Source organism: Agelaius tricolor, unplaced genomic scaffold (genome assembly GCF_023055355.1).
Source record: "Agelaius tricolor isolate 1412-34295 unplaced genomic scaffold, bAgeTri1.0.p SCAF_168, whole genome shotgun sequence".
In the NCBI taxonomy this organism is placed as follows: Eukaryota; Metazoa; Chordata; class Aves; order Passeriformes; family Icteridae; genus Agelaius; species Agelaius tricolor.
This window is the reverse complement of record NW_027269428.1, coordinates 13,306-29,450: the sequence shown is the minus strand read 5'-3', so window position 1 is coordinate 29,450 and position 16,145 is coordinate 13,306. Positions and strand designations below refer to the sequence as shown.

The 16,145-nt window shown below is 52.9% G+C and overlaps 2 protein-coding genes and 1 long non-coding RNA gene across 9 annotated transcripts in view; 2 read left to right on the top strand and 1 right to left on the bottom strand.

The window, feature by feature from the left end:
• The window catches only part of TMEM145 (transmembrane protein 145), a 34,679-nt gene extending 25,339 nt beyond the window's left edge, over nt 1–9,340 (top strand). For 4 of the 6 annotated variants that reach the window (XM_071420865.1, XM_071420864.1, XM_071420866.1 and 1 more), the window contains 4 exons: nt 925–1,097; nt 2,490–2,610; nt 3,448–3,675; nt 6,788–9,340. In XM_071420865.1, the coding sequence (XP_071276966.1) occupies nt 925–1,097; nt 2,490–2,610; nt 3,448–3,675; nt 6,788–6,940 (675 nt within the window). In that variant the 3' untranslated portion in view covers nt 6,941–9,340. The remainder of the gene's footprint in view (nt 1–924; nt 1,098–2,489; nt 2,611–3,447; nt 3,676–6,787) is intronic. The other 2 variants (XM_071420863.1, XM_071420862.1) reach the window with 2 other exon arrangements.
• Nucleotides 9,341–12,620: 3,280 nt separating this feature from the next.
• Nucleotides 12,621–15,985, top strand: LOC139587032 (uncharacterized). Of its 2 annotated transcripts, none has more exons than XM_071420859.1 (2): nt 12,621–15,262; nt 15,377–15,985. In XM_071420859.1, exons 1-2 carry the CDS (start codon nt 13,445–13,447, stop codon nt 15,974–15,976), a joined length of 2,418 nt encoding a protein of 805 aa, XP_071276960.1. In that variant the 5' UTR covers nt 12,621–13,444; the 3' UTR covers nt 15,977–15,985. The 2 variants fall into 2 exon arrangements, with proteins under 2 accessions (XP_071276960.1, XP_071276961.1); XM_071420860.1 differs by having other exon boundaries at nt 12,623–15,262; nt 15,416–15,985.
• On the bottom strand, nt 14,378–15,391 carry LOC139587035 (uncharacterized). The gene is made up of 3 exons (XR_011678189.1): nt 15,295–15,391; nt 14,636–14,721; nt 14,378–14,509 (listed from the first exon to the last, which is right to left on the bottom strand). It is a non-coding gene; the product is annotated as an uncharacterized lncRNA (long non-coding RNA).
• Nucleotides 15,986–16,145: the final 160 nt, after the last annotated feature.

The window sequence follows — 16,145 nt, the reverse complement described above, 5'->3', positions numbered from 1 at the left end:
ATTGGGGGATATTTTTGCCTAATTTTGGAGATATTTTTGGGGATATTTTGGGCATATTTTTTACCTTATTTTGGGAATTTTTTGGGATATTTTTGGGGTAATTTTGGGGATATTGGGGGGATTTTTTTGAGGATATTTTGGGGATATTTTTGGGTATATTTTGGGGATATTTTTGCCTTATTTTGGAGATTTTTTGGGGATATTTTTTGGGATATTTTGGGGATATTTTTGGGTATATTTAGGGATATTTTTGCCGTATTTTCGAGATATTTTGGGGATATTTTTGGGCATATTTTGCACATATTTTGAGGCCATTTCCTGTGCTTTTGGTGCAGTTTTTTGACCCTGGCCAGGTGCTCTACACCTACGAGTCCCCCGGCCGGTTACGGCCTCATCGCGCTGCAGGTCGGGGCCTTGGGGCTTTTTGGGGCTTTTTGGGGCTTTTTTGGGCATTTTTTGGTCATTTTGGGGACATTTTTGGTCATTTTTGGGGGCATTTTTGGGGCTTTTTTTGGTCATTTTTGGGGCATGTTTTGGGGCATTTTTGGGGCATTTTTGTGGCTTTTTTCCTGGTCATTTTGGGGCATTTTTGGGGCATTTTTGGGGCAATTTTGGGGATATTTTGAGATACTTCAGGATTTTTTTGGGAATTTTTGGGGAATTTTTGGGATTATTTTAGGATATTTTTGGGATTTTTTGGGGATATTTTGGGAATATTTTAGGAGATTTTTGGGATAATTTTGGAGATATTGGGGAGACTTTTAGAGAATATTTTGGGAATTTTTGGGGGATATTTTGGGGATTTATAGGGATATTTTTGGGGATATTTTTGCCTTATTTTCGAGATATTTTTGCCATATTTTGGGGATATTTTCAGGATATTTTGGGCAGATTTTGAGGCCATTTCCTGTGCTTTTGGTGCAGTTTTTTGACCCTGGCCAGGTGCTCTACACCTACGAGTCCCCGGCCGGTTACGGCCTCATCGCGCTGCAGTTCGGGGCCTTCGCCTGGTTCTGCGCCGCCGTGGGCGCCACGCTCAGCGCCGTGCCCGAGAGACGCCGCTTCTACCTGCCCTTCCTGGCAGCCTACACCTTCTGGTGGGTGTTTGGGGAAAATTTGGGGAAAATTGGGGGGAAAACAGCGAAAATTCGGGGAAAATCGGTGGAAGTTTGGGGAAAATCGGTGGAAATTTGGCGGAGAAATGGCGAAAATTGGGCGAAAATTGGGCGGAAATTGGGGGGAAATTGGGGGATTTGGGCACGTCTGGGGCAGTTGGGAGGGATGGAAACATTTGTATGGTGGTGAAATGGGGGGAAATGGGGAAAATTGGGGGAAAATTGGGGAAAAACGGTGAAAATTTGGGGAAAATGGGGGGAAATTTGGGGAAAATCAGTGAAAGTTTGGGGAAAATGGGGGGAAATTTGGGGAAAATGGGGGGAAATTTGGGGAAAATGGGGGGAAATTTGGGGAAAATCGGTGAAAGTTTGGCGGAGAAATTGGGGAGAATTGGGGAAAAATCGGTGGAAATTTGGGGTGAAATTGGGGGAAATTTGGGGAAAATCGGTGAAAGTGTGGGGAAAATTGGTGAAAGTTTGGGGAAAATTGGTGGAAATTTGGCGGAGAAATGGGGAAAATTGGGAGGAAATTGGGGGGAAATTTGGGGAAAATCGGTGAAAGTTTGGGGGAAAATCGGTGGAAATTTGGGGGAAAATGGGGGAAAATCGGTGGAAATTGGGGGGAAATTGGGGAAAATTGGGGTAAAATTGGTGAAAATAGGGGGGAAATTGGGGAAAATTTGGGATTTGGGGGCACCTGGGCACAGCTGGGGGAGGAAATGGGGGGAAAATTGTGAAAATTTGGGGAAAATCAGTGAAAATTTGGGGGAAAATTGGTAAAAATTGGGGGAAAATTGGGGGATTTGGGCACACCTGGGCAGATTTTGGGGTAATTTTTTTGGGGGGGTCTCACCTGGGGATTTTTGGGGATTTTTTGGGGATTTTTTGGGGAATTTCCCCTCAAGTTTTTGGGTATTTTTTGGGGGGTCTCACCTGGAGGGTTTTTGGGTATTTTTTGGGGGGGTTTTCCCTCAGGTTTTTGGGATTTTGGGGGGGATTTTCCCTCAGGTTTTTGGGATTTTTGGGGGGATTTTTTGGGGTTTCCCCTCAGGTTTTTGGGTATTTTTGGGTTCTCTCCCCTCAGGTTTTTGGGGATTTTTTGGGTATTTTTGGGCTCTCTCCCCTCAGGTTTTTGGGGATTTTTGGGGGGGTTTTCCCTCAGGTTTTTTGGGATTTTTTGGGTATTTTTGGGCTCTCTCCCCTCAGGTTTTTGGGGATTTTTTGGGGATTTTTTGGGTATTTTTGGGGTCTCTCCCCTCAGGTTTTTGGGGATTTTTTGGGGTCTCACCTGGACATTTTTTGGGTATTTTTGGGGTCTCTCCCCTCAGGTTTTTGGGGATTTTTTGGGTGATTTTTTGGGGTCTCTCCCCTCAGGTTTTTGGCCGTCCCGGTCTCGGCTCTCGTGGCCAATTTTGGGATCCCCAAATGGGCCCGGGAGAAAATCGTGAACGGGATCCAGCTGGGCACTCACCTGTACGCCCACGGCGTCTTCCTGGTGAGCCAAAAACCCCCAAAATCAGCCCAAATTCACCTGAAACCCCCCCAAAAAACCTCATCCCACCCGAGCCCCAAAATCCCCGCAAATGGCACCAAAAAACCCCCGAAAATCCCAATTTTCCCCCTAAAATCCGCTGAAAAATCCAAATTTTTCCCTTGAAAAATCGAAATTTTTCCCTAAATCTCCCTCCCCGAAAATCCCAATTTTCCCCCAAAATCCACCCCTAAATCCCCACTTTTCCCTCAAAAATCTGAATTTTTAGTCCGAAAAATCCCGATTTTCGCCCAAAATCCCCCCCTAAATCCCCCTTTTTCCCTCATAAATCCCAATTTTCCCCTCAAATCCGCCCCTAAATCCCCATTTTCCCTCAAAAATCGCAACTTCCGTCTGCAAAATCCCAATTTTTCCCCCAAAACCCACCCCTAAATCCTCATTTTTCCCTCAAAAATCCCAATTTTCCCCTCAAACCCACCCCTAAATCCCCATTTTTCCCTCAAAAATCCCAACTTCCGTCCGAAATCCACCCCTAAATCCCCATTTTTTCCCTCAAAAATCCCAATTTTCCCCTCAAATCCACCCCTAAATCCCCATTTTTCCCTCAAAAATCCCCATTTTTAATCCAAAAAATCCCGATTTTTCCCCAAAATCCACCCCTAAATCCCCATTTTTCCCTCATAAATCCCAATTTGCGTCCGATAAATCCCAATTTTCCCCTCAAACCCACCCCTAAATCCCCATTTTTCCCTCAAAAATCCCCATTTTTAATCCAAAAAATCCCGATTTTCCCTCAAAATCCCCCTCAAAAACTCACCATTTTCGCGGCCCCGCCCCCAGGTGCTGACGCGTCCCTCGGCAGCCAATAAGAATTTCCCGTTCCACGTCCGGACCTCGCAGATTGGCTCCGTCCCGGGAGGGGGCGGGGCTTGCGGGAGCCCCGCCCCCGCTAAATTCCCGCGCCCTTCCCTCACGGGGGGTTACGGCAACGTGACCTTCATCAGCGACAGCGTCCCCAACTTCACCGAGCTCTTCCTCATCCCCGGCCCCTCACAGGGAGCCACGAATGTGAGTGAGCAAAAACCGCCCAAATTCACCCCAAAAAATCGCGAAATTCAACCCAAAAAATCCCGAGATTGGGGGGGGAAATGAGGGGGGAAAGGGCCCCAACTTCACCGAGCTCTTCCTCATCCGCGGCCCCTCACAGGGAGCCACGAACGTGAGTGAGCCAAAAACCCCCAAATTCACCCCAAATTCACCACAAAAAACCCCGAAAATGCCGAAAACTGGGGAGAAATGTGGAAGGAAATGAGGGGGGAAATGAGGGGGGAAAGGGCCCCAACTTCACCGAGCTCTTCCTCATCCGCGGCCCCTCACAGGGAGCCACGAATGTGAGTGAGCCAAAAACCCCCAAATTCACCACAAAAAACCCCAAAAGTCGAGGAATTTGTGGGCAAAAAATCCCGAAATTGGGGGGGAAATCGTGAGGGAAATGAGGGGGGAAATGAGGGGGGAAAGGGCCCCAACTTCACTGAGCTCTTCCTCATCCCCGGCCCCTCACAGGGAGCCCAGAACATGAGTGAGCCAAAAACCCAAAAATTTACCACAAAAAACCCCAAAAATCCCGGAATTTGTGGGCAAAAAATCCCGAAAACTGGGGAGAAATCGTGAGGGAAATGAGGGGGGAAAGGGCCCCAACTTCACCGAGCTCTTCCTCATCCGCAGCCCCTCACAGGGAGCCCAGAACGTGAGTGAGCCAAAAACCCCCAAATTCACCACAAAAAACCCCAAAAATTCCTGAAATTCACCCCAAAAAATCCCGAAATTCAACCCAAAAATCCCGGAATTTGGGGGGAAATCGTGAGGGAAATGAGGGGGGAAAGGGCCCCAACTTCACCGAGCTCTTCCTCATCCCCGGCCCCTCACAGGGAGCCACGAATGTGAGTGAGCAAAAAACCTCCAAATTTACCACAAAAAACCCCAAAAGTCCCGGAATTTGTGGGCAAAAAATCCCGAAATTGGGGGGGAAATCGTGAGGGAAATGAGGGGGGAAATGAGGGGGGAAAGGGCCCCAACTTCACCGAGCTCTTCCTCATCCCCGGCCCCTCACAGGGAGCCACGAATGTGAGTGAGCCAAAAACCCCCAAATTTACCACAAAAAAACCCCAAAAATCCCGGAATTTGTGGGCAAAAAATCCCGAAATTGGGAGGGAAATCGTGAGGGAAATGAGGGGGGAAACGGCCCCAACTTCACCGAGCTCTTCCTCATCCGCGGCCCCTCACAGGGAGCCCAGAACGTGAGTGAGCCAAAAACCCCCAAATTCACCACAAAAAAACCCAAAAATTCCTGAAATTCACCCCAAAAAATCCCGAAATTCAACCCAAAAATCCCGGAATTTGGGGGGAAATCGTGAGGGAAATGAGGGGGGAAAGGGCCCCAACTTCACCGAGCTCTTCCTCATCCCCGGCCCCTCACAGGGAGCCACGAATGTGAGTGAGCAAAAAACCTCCAAATTTACCACAAAAAACCCCAAAAGTCCCGGAATTTGTGGGCAAAAAATCCCAAAATTGGGAGGGAAATCGTGAGGGAAATGAGGGGGGAAAGGGCCCCAACTTCACCGAGCTCTTCCTCATCCCCGGCCCCTCACAGGGAGCCCAGAACGTGAGTGAGCCAAAAACCCCCAAATTCACCCCAAATTCACCACAAAAAACCCCAAAAATTCCTGAAATTCACCCCAAAAAATCCCGAAATTCGCCCCAAAAAATCCCGAAATTTGGGGGGAAATATACGAAGAAACAGGGGGGGAAAAAGGAAAAAAATGGAAAAAAATGCTGAAAAAATGGGGGGAAAAGGGAAAAAAATCCCGAAATTTGGAGGCAAAAATACCAAAAAACGGGGGGAAAAGGGCAAAAAAACAAAAAAAAAAACCCTGGAAAAATGCTGAAAAAAACGGGGAAAAAATGGAAAAAAATTCCCGAAATTTGGGGACAAAAATACCAAAAAAGGGGGGGAAAAAAGCAAAAAACAACCCAGGAAAAAATGCTGAAAAAACCGGGGAAAAAAGGGAAAAAATTCCCGAAATTTGGGGGAAAAAATACCAAAAAATGGGGGGAAAAAGAAAAAAAAAAAAAGGGAAAAAAATGATGGAAAAAGGGGGGGGGGACGGAAAAAAAGTCCTGAAATTAAGGGGAAAAATACCAACAAAAAACGGGGGAAGAAAAGGAAAAAAGAACGAGGGAAAAAATCTTGAAAAAACGAGGGAAAAAGGGGGAAAAATCCCAAAATTTGGGGGAAAAATACTAAAAAAAGGGGGAAATGTTGGAGAAAAATGGGGAAAACTGGGAAAAAGTACAAAAAAATGGGGGGGAAAGTCCCAAAAAATGGTGGAAAATGTGCCCAAAACATGGGGGGAAAATCCCAAAAATTGGGGGGGAAATGGGGAAAAAAAATGGGAAAAAATGGGAAAAAATACCAAAAGAATGGGAAAATCCTAAATCAAGGGGAAAATCCCAAAAATTGGGAGGGAAATCCCAAAATTTGGGGTTCTGGGAGTGGGGGGGGGGATCCCAAAATTGGGGTGAAAACCCCAAAAATTGGGGGGGGAAAATCCCCAAAAATTGGGGGGAAAACCCCAAAAACTGGGGGGGGAAATCCCCAAAATTTGGCGGGAAAACCCCACAAATTGGAGGGGGAAAATCCCAAAAAATTGGGGGGAAAACCCCAAAAATTGGAGGGGGAAAATCCCCAAAAATTGGGGGGAAAACCCTAAAAATTGGGGGGGGGAATCCCCAAATTTTGGCGGGAAAACCCCAAAAATTGTGGGAGGGAAATCCCCAAAATTTGGCGGGAAAACCCCAAAAATTGGAGGGGGAAAATCCCCAAAAATTGGGGGGAAAACCCCAAAAATTGGAGGGCGAAAATCCCCAAAAATTGGGGGGAAAACCCTAAAAATTGGAGGGGGAAAATCCCCAAATTTTGGCGGGAAAACCCCAAAAATTGGGGGGGGGAAATCCCCAAAATTTGGCGGGAAAACCCCAAAAATTGGGGGGGAAATCGCGAAATTTTTGGTTTTAGGGTGGGGACCCTCAAATTTTGGGGGGAAAATCCCCAAATTTGGGGTCCGGGGGTTGGGGAGACCCCAAAATTCCCCCCCTAAATTTGCCCCTCCCCCCCCCCCAGGTGCGGCCGCAGGTGGAGGAGACCCCGGTGGGGGGAGGGGCGGGGGGCGGGGTCTGGGCACCCCCGGCCCCTCCCCCACCCAAGGCGCCCCTCCCCCACGGGGGGGGCCCCGAATATTTCAGCGTCCACTCGGGGGGGGGGCGGCTCCTGTGACCCCAAAATCGGCCCCGAAATCGGACCCGGGGACCCCAAAATCGGCCCCAAAATGGGTCCCGGGGACCCCAAAATCTGCCCCAAAATGGGACCCGGGGACCCCAAAATCGGCCCCAAAATGGGACCCGGGGACCCCAAAATCGGCCCCAAAATGGGACCCGGGGACCCCAAAATTTGCCAAATTCTGCCCCAAATTTTGACCCAATTGACCCCAAAATTCTGCCCAAAATGAGACCCGGGGACCCCAAAATTTGCCAAATTCACCCCAAATTTTGACCCAATTGACCCCAAAATTCTGCCCAAAATGAGACCCGGGAACCCCAAAATCAGCCCCAAATTTTGAACCAAGGGACCCCAAAATTCTGCCCTAAATTTTGCCAAATTCACCCCAAATCCCGACCCAAAATGGGACCCGGGGGACCCCAAAATCGGCCCCAAATCCTGACCCGAGGAACCCCAAAATTCTGCCCCAAATGGGACCCAGGGGACCCCAAAATCAGCCCCAAATTTTGCCAAATTCTGCCCCAAATCCTGACCCGGGGGACCCCAAAATTCTGCCCCAAATGCGACCTGGGGGACCCCAAATTTTGCCAAATTCACCCCAAATCCCGACCCCAAATGGGACCCCAAATTTTGCCAAATTCTGCCCCAAATTTTGACCCAATTGACCCCAAATGCCGACCCCAAATGGGACCCGGGGGACCCCAAATTTTGACCCACGGGACCCCAAAATTCTGCCCCAAATGGGACCCGGGGACCCCAAAATTTGCCAAATTCACCCCAAATCCCGACCCCAAATGGGACCCGGGGGACCCCAAATTTTGCCAAATTCTGCCCCAAATTTTGCCCCAAATTTTGCCAAATTCACCCCAAATCCTGACCAGGGGCACCCCAAATTCCGACCCCAAATGGGACCCGGGGGGACCCCAAATTTTGCCAAATTCTGCCCCAAATTTTGACCCAATTGACCCCAAAATTCTGCCCCAAATGGGACCCAGGGGACCCCAAATTTTGCCCCAAATCCTGACCCGGGGACCCCAAAATTTGCCAAATTCTGCCCCAAATTTTGCTGAATTCACCCCAAATCCCGACCCCAAATGGGACCCGGGGGACCCCAAATTTTGACCCACGGGACCCCAAAATTCTGCCCCAAATGGGACCCGGGGACCCCAAAATTTGCCAAATTCACCCCAAATCCCGACCTTAAATGGGACCCGGGGGACCCCAAATTTTGGCAAATTCTGCCCCAAATTTTGACCCAGGGGACCCCAAAATTCTGCCCTAAATGGGACCCAGGGGACCCCAAATTTTGCCAAATTCTGCCCCAAATTTTGACCCAATTGACCCCAAAATTCTGCCCAAAATGAGACCCGGGAACCCCAAAATCAGCCCCAAATTTTGAACCAAGGGACCCCAAAATTCTGCCCTAAATTTTGCCAAATTCACCCCAAATCCCGACCCAAAATGGGACCCGGGGACCCCAAAATCGGCCCCAAAATGGGACCCGCGGGGACCCCAAATTTTGCCAAATTCACCCCAAATCCTGACCCGGGGGACCCCAAAATTCTGCCCCAAATGGGACCCAGGGGACCCCAAATTTTGCCCCAAATCCTGACCCGGGGACCCCAAAATTTGCCAAATTCTGCCCCAAATTTTGCTGAATTCACCCCAAATCCCGACCCCAAATGGGACCCGGGGGACCCCAAATTTTGACCCACGGGACCCCAAAATTCTGCCCCAAATGGGACCCGGGGACCCCAAAATTTGCCAAATTCACCCCAAATCCCGACCTTAAATGGGACCCGGGGGACCCCAAATTTTGGCAAATTCTGCCCCAAATTTTGACCCAGGGGACCCCAAAATTCTGCCCTAAATGGGACCCAGGGGACCCCAAATTTTGCCAAATTCTGCCCCAAATTTTGACCCAATTGACCCCAAATTCCGACCCCAAATGGGACCCGGGGGACTCCAAAATTCTGCCCCAAATTTTGCCAAATTCACCCCAAATTCTGCCCCAAATTTTGACCCAAGGGACCCCAAAATTCTGCCCCAAATGGGACCTGGGGGACCCCAAATTTTGCCCCAAATCCTGACCCGGGGGACCCCAAATTTTGCCAAATTCTGCCCCAAATTTTGACCCGGGGGACCCCAAAATCAGCCCCAAAATCCGCCCCAAATTTTGCCAAATTCACCCCAAATCCTGACCAGGGGAACCCCAAATTTTGCCGAATTCACCCCAAATTCTGACCCCAAATCCAGCCCTGAAAAGGACCTGGGGGACCCCAAATTCTGCCCCAAATTCTGCCCCAAATTTTGCCAAATTCGCCCCAAATCCCCCCCAATTCCCTCCCCCAGCCCGGATTTCCGGATTTTGCCCAAATAAAGGAATTTTCAAACATCCCCAGGCTGATTTTATTTTATTTTATTTTATTTTATTTTATTTTATTTTATTTTATTTTACTTTAATTTTACTTATTTTATATTTTATTTTATTTTATTTTAATTTATTTTATTTAATCTCATTTTATTTTATTTTATTTTACTTTATTTTATATATAATTTAAATTTATTTTCTTTTCTTTTATTTTATATTTTATTTTATTTTATTTTATTCTATCTTACTTTATTTTACTTATTTTATATTTAATTTTATATTCTTTTATATTTTATTTTCTTTTATATTTATTTTATTTTATTTTTTATTTTATTTTATTTTTATTTTATTTAATTTTATTTTATATTTAATTTCATTTCATTTCATTTCATTTTTTATTTTTTTTTATTTTATTTGGGCGCTCAGTGGGGGGAGGGGATTTTGTGCAGGGAGGGGGAGGGGCGAGGTCAGAGTGGGGGAGGGGCGACACCAAAGGGGATTTTCCCACGCCCCTCCCCCACCCCAATTTGGGCCCAATCGGGGCCATTTTAAAGGGGGTGGGGGAGGGGCGACGTCAAAGGTGGGGGAGGGGGAATTCCCACGCCCCTCCCCCACCCCAATTTGGGTCCAATTGAGGGAAATTTCGAAGGGTGGGGGAGGGGTCAGGGTGAATTTCCCGCGCCCCTCCCCCCACCCCAATTTGGGACCAATCGGGGCCATTTTAAAGGGGGTGGGGGAGGGGCGACGTCAAAGGTGGGGGAGGGGGAATTCCCACGCCCCTCCCCCACCCCAATTTGGGACCAATCGGGGCCATTTTGAGCAGGTGGGGGGAGGGGCCAGGGCTGAATTTCCCACGCCCCTCCCCCCACCCCTTCCCGGCCGTTTCCAAGGGTGGGGGAGGGGATGGGGTGGGGGTGGGGGGTGGGGGAGGGGCGGCCTTTCAGGAAACGCCGAAACTTCCTCAAAAAAAAAAAAAAAAAAAACCAAAAAAACCCCAACGGCCCCTCCCCCACCCCCGCCCCTCCCCCACCCCAGCCCCGGAGCCGCCGCTTGGGGACGTTTGGGGACATTTTGGGACAATTTGGGGACGTTTTGGGACAATTTGGGGACGTTTTGGGACGTTTTGGGGACACCCGGACCCCTCCCCCACCCTCGGACCAGGACCCCTCCCCCACCCCTTTGGGGGGAGCCCCTCCCCCACCCCGTGGGAAAATTCAGGTGAGTGGGGGAGGGGGGGGAGGGGCCGGGGGGGGAGGGGGTTGGGGACGATTTGGGGACGTTTGGGGGCATTTTGGGGACGTTTTGGGGACACTTTGGGGACATTTGGAGCATTTGGGGACACTTGGGGACATTTTGGGGGATTTGGGGACATTTGAGGACATTTTGGGGGCACTTTGGGGACATTTTGGGGCCATTTTGGGCGATCTTGGGGACATTTGGGGCATTTTGGGGGCACTTTTGGGACACTTGGGGACATTTTGGGGGCATTTGGGGACATTTGGGGGCATTTGGGGACAGGTCCTGGGTGATTTGGGACCTTCAGGGGACATTTTGGGGACATTTTGGGAGATCTTGGGGACATTTGGGGACATTTTTTGACATCTTGGGGCCATTTGGGGACCACCTGGGGGCGTCTTGGGACCTTCTGGGAGATCTTGGGGACATTTTTGGGACATTTGGGGACATTTTTGGGACATTTTGAGTACATTTGGGGACGTTTTGGGGACATTTGGGGACTTTGGGGACACTTTGGGGCATTTTGGGGCATTTGGGGCATTTTGGGGACACGTCCTGGGACATTTGGGGACACGTCCTGGGACATTTGGGGACATTTCGGGACATCTTGGGGACATTTCGGGGGATTTGGGGACATTTGGGGACATTTGAGGACATTTTGGGGACACTTTGGGGACATTTGGGGACATTTGGGGACAATTTGGGGCATTTCGGGGACATTTGGGGACATTTTGGGGACAGGTCCTGGGTGATTTGGGGCCTTCAGGGGACATCTTGGGGACCTTCTGGGACATTTGGAGACATTTCGGGACATCTTGGGGCACATTTGGGGACGTTTGGGGACATTTTGGGGACAGGTCCTGGGTGATTTGGGGCCTTCAGGGGACACCTTGGGGACATTTGGGGACATTTTGGGAGATCTTGGGGACCACCTGGGGGCGTCTTGGGACCTTCTGGGAGATCTTGGGGACATTTGGGGACATTTTGAGACAGGTCCTGGGTGATTTGGGACCCTCTGGGACCTCTTTGGGAACGCTTGGGGACATTTTGGGAGATCTTGGGGACATTTGGGGACATTTGAGGCATTTTGGGACCTTCTGGGAGATCTTGGGGATGTCTGGGGACGTCTTGGGGACATTTTGGGGACATTTGAGGACATTTTGAGGACCTCCTGGGCCACCTGGGAACCTTCTGGGGCTTCTGCTGGGCCACCTGGGGCAGTTTTGGGCCACTTGGGGACCTCCTGGGGACCTTCTGGGGACCTCCTGGGCCACCTGGGGACCTCTTTGACCACTTGGGGACCTCCTGGGTCACCTGGGAACCATCTGGAACCTTCTGGGCCATCTGGGGACCTTCTGGGGACCTCATGGGGACCTTCTAGGACCTTCTGGGGACCTCCTGGGCACCTCCTGGGCACCTCTTTGACCACTTGGGGACCTCCTGGGACTTCTTCTGGGCCACTTGGGGACCTTCTGGAACCTTCTGGGGACCTCCTTGTTCACCTGGGGACCTTCAGGGAACCTCTTGGGGACCTTCTAGGGACCTTCTGGGCCACCTGTGACCTATCCTGGACCACCGGGGCTTCTTCTGGGGCTTCTTCTGGGCCACCTGGGGCAGTTTTGGGCCACTTGGGGACCTCCTGGGGACCTTCTGGGAACCTCCTGGAGACCTTCCAGGGACCTCCTTGTTCACCTGGGGATCTTCTGGAACCTTCTGGGAACCTCCTGGGGACCTTCCAGGGACCTTCTGGGTCACCTGGGAACTTTCTGAGGACCTTCTGGGCCACCTGGGGACCTCTTTGACCACTTGGGGACCTTCTAGGGACCTCCTGGGGACCTTCTGGAACCTTCTGGGGACCTCCTGGGCCACCTGGGCACCTCTTTGACCACTTGGGGACCTCCTGGGCCTTCTTCTGGGCCACCTGGGGCAGTTTTGGGCCACCTGGCCACCTCTTTGACCACTTGGGGACCTTTGGGGAACCTCTTGGGGACCTTCTGGAACCTTCTGGGTCACCTGGGGACCTTCTGGGGACCTCCTTGTTCACTTGGGGGCCACCTGGGAACCTCCTGGGGACCTTCTAGGGACCTTCTAGGACCTTCTGGGGACCTCCTTGTTCACCTGGGGACCTCCTGGGAACCTCCTGGGAACCTCCTGGGGACCTTCTGGGGACCTTCTGGAACCTTCTGGGCCACCTGGGGACCTTCTGGGGACCTTCTAGGGACCTTCTAGGACCTTCTAGGGACCTCCTGGGCCACCTGGGCACCTCTTTGACCACTTGGGGACCTCCTAGGGACCTCCTGGGCAACCTGGGGACCTTCTAGGGACCACCTTGAGACCTTCTGGAACCTTCTGGGCCACCTGGGAACCTCCTGGGGACCTTCTGGGCACCTCTTTGACCACTTGGGGACCTTCTAGGGACCTCCTGGGGACCTTCTGGGGACCTTCTAGGTCACCTGGGAACCATCTGGAACCTTCTGGACCTCCTGGGGACCTCCTGGGGACCTCCTGGGCCACCTGGGAACCTCTTGGACCTCCTGGGGACCTTCTAGGGACCTCCTGGGGACCTTCTGGAACCTTCTGGGCCACCTGGGGACCTCCTGGGACATTTGGGGACCTCCTTGTTCACCTGGGGACCTTCTAGGGACCTCCTGGGGACCACTTTGAGACCTTCTGGGGACCACCTGGGAACCTCCTGGGCCACCTGGGAACCTCCTTGTTCACCTGGGGACCTTCTAGGGACCTCCTGGGCAACCTGGGGACCTTCTAGGGACCACCTTGAGACCTTCTGGAACCTTCTGGACCTCCTGGGAACCTCCTGGGCACCTTCTGGGCCCCACCTGGCCCCTTCCAGACGCCCCCTGTCCCGTGTCCCCTGTCCCGCCCCGTCCCCGGCCATGTCGTCCGCGCTCATCCTCACCGTTTACATCGTCACCTTCACCGTCGGCTTCCCGGCCAACGTCTTCACCTTGGCCGTGCTGGCCTCCAAATCCCGGCGCCGCCCCGGCACCGCCGGCACCGGCACCGAGCCCGGGCGGCCCTGGCTGAGCACGGCCGAGCTCCTCCTGCTCAACCTGACGGCCGCCGACCTCCTCCTCCTCCTCTTCCTCCCGTTCAAGATGGCCGAGGCGGCGGCGGGCATGGAGTGGCCTCTGCCGGCCGCGCTGTGCCCGGTGGCCAATTTCTGCTTCTACTCCAGCATGTACCTGAGCAGCCTCACGCTGGCGGCGCTCGCCGTCCGGCGCTACCTGGGCGTGGCCTTCCCGCTGCGGCTGCAGGGCCGGCGCCGCCCCGGCCGCGCGCTGGCGCTGGGCGCCGCCATTTGGCTGCTGGCCTGCGGCCACTGCTCCGTCGTCTTCGTGGCCGAGTTCACGCGGGCGGAGAACGACGGGGATGGGAACGGGAGCGGGAATGGGAGGGTCGGGGTTGGGGAACCCGCGGGCGGCGCCGTGGAGCCCTGGAGATTCAACACGGTTGGCACCGTTGACCCCATGGTCAACCCCATGGCCAACCCCATTGACCCCATGGTCAACCCCATTGACCCCATTGACCCCATGGCCAACCCCGCTGACCCCAGGAGCTTCAACCCCGTTGACCCCCTTGACCCCATGGCCAACCCCGTTGACCCCATGGCCAACCCCATTGACCCCAAGAGCTTCAACCCCCTTGATCCCAAGACCTTCAACCCCAAGACCTTCAACCCCATTGACCCCACTGACCCCATGGCCAACCCCATTGACCCCAAGAGCGTCAACCCCATTGACCCCATGGTCAACCCCGTTGGCCCCAGAAGCTTCAACCCCATTGGCCCCGTTAACCCCATGGTCAACCCCATTGACTCCAAGAGCTTCAACCCCGTTGACCCCATGGCCAACCCCACTGACCCCATTGACCCCATGGCCAACCCCGTTGACCCCAAGACTTTCAACCCCATTGACCCCACTGACCCCAAGAGCTTCAAGCTCGTTGGCCACATTGACCCCATGGCCAACCCCATTGACCCCAGGAGCTTCAACCCCCTTGATCCCAAGAGCTTCAACCCCATTGGCCCCAAGACCTTCAACCCCAAGACCTTCAACCCCATTGACCCCATTGACCCCATGGCCAACCCCGTTGACCCCAGGAGCTTCAACCCCATTGGCCCCAAGAGTTTCAACCCCATTGACCCCAACAACTTCAACCCCGTTGACTCCACTGACCCCAGGAGCTTCAAGCTCGTTGACCCCATGGCCAACCCCGTTGACCCCATTGACCCCAGGAGCTTCAACCCCATTGACCCCATTGACCCCATGGCCAACCCCGTTGACCCCATGGTCAACCCCATTGACTCCAAGACTTTCAACCCCCTTGACCCCATTGGCCCCAGGAGCTTCAACCCCATTGGCCCCAAGACCTTCAACCCCAAGAGCTTCAACCCCATTGACTCCAACACTTTCAACCCCGTTGACCCCATGGTCAACGCCGTTGACCCCAAGACCTTCAACCTTGTTGACCTCGAGACCTTCAACCCCATTGACCCCATTGACCCCAAGAGCTTCAACCCCATTGACCCCAAGACCAACCCCAAATTCCCCATTGACCCCAAGACCAACCCCAAATTCCCCATTGACCCCAAGACCCTCAAACTCAAACTCATTGACCCCAAGACCAACCCCAACCTCTCCAAGACCTCCAACCCCAAACCCCCCAAGACCTTCAACCCCATTGACCCCAAAGTCAACCCCAATGACCCCATTGACCCCAAGACCAACCCCATTGACCCCAAGAGCTTCAACCCCATTGGCCCCATTGACCCCAAGACCAACCCCATTGGCCCCATTGACCCCAAGACCAACCCCATTGACCCCAAGACCCCCAAACCCCCCAAGACCAACCCCATTGACCCCAAAGTCAACCCCATTGACCCCAAAGTCAACCCCGCTGACCCCAAGACCAACCCCAACCCCTCCAAGACCCCCAACCCCAAACCCCCCAACGCCGCCGACCTCGGCAGCGCCCCCAAACTCCGCCACCGCTGCTACGACGACTTCTCGGCCGCCCAGCTGCGCTTCGTGCTCCCGCTGCGCCTCGAGTTCTTCTTCGTCCTCTTCCTCGCCCCCTTCTCCGTCACCGTCTTCTGCTACGTCGGCTTCGTGCGGGCGCTGCTGGCGCGGCCGGCGCTGCCGGCGGCCAAACGGCGCCGGGCCGTGGGCCTGGCCGTGGCCACCATGGTGATCTTCGGCCTCTGCTTCGCCCCCTACAACGTCTCGCACGTGGTCGGGTTCTGGCAGGGCCGCAGCCCCGGCTGGCGCGTCTACGCCACACTGCTGAGCGGCCTCAACGCCGCGCTCGACCCGCTCGTCTTCTACTGCTCCTGCGGCGCCGTGCGCCAGGCGCTGGCCGGGCTCTGGGCGGGGGTCAGGGCGCGGATTTCGGGAATAAATCGGTGAGAAATCCACTTGAAATCGGTCAGATGTGGTCGGAACCGGCGTGGAAAGGGTTAAAAAGTCGCCATAATGAGCGTGGAAAGGGTTAACGAAGCGTCATCTGAAAGAGGCCAAAAATGGCCGCAAAAATCCCCCACAAAATGGCCAAAAAAAATCCCTCAAAAATGGCCCA

What these genes read in the sequence shown, in the direction of transcription:
- LOC139587032 (XM_071420859.1), top strand. Translation starts at nt 13,445, where the DNA reads ATGTCGTCCGCGCTCATCCTCACCGTTTACATCGTCACCTTCACCGTC. An exon ending in TCAACCCCATTGACCCCAAA is followed by an intron (nt 15,263 to 15,376) that starts GTCAACCCCAAT and finishes ATTGACCCCAAG; the next exon opens with ACCAACCCCATTGACCCCAA.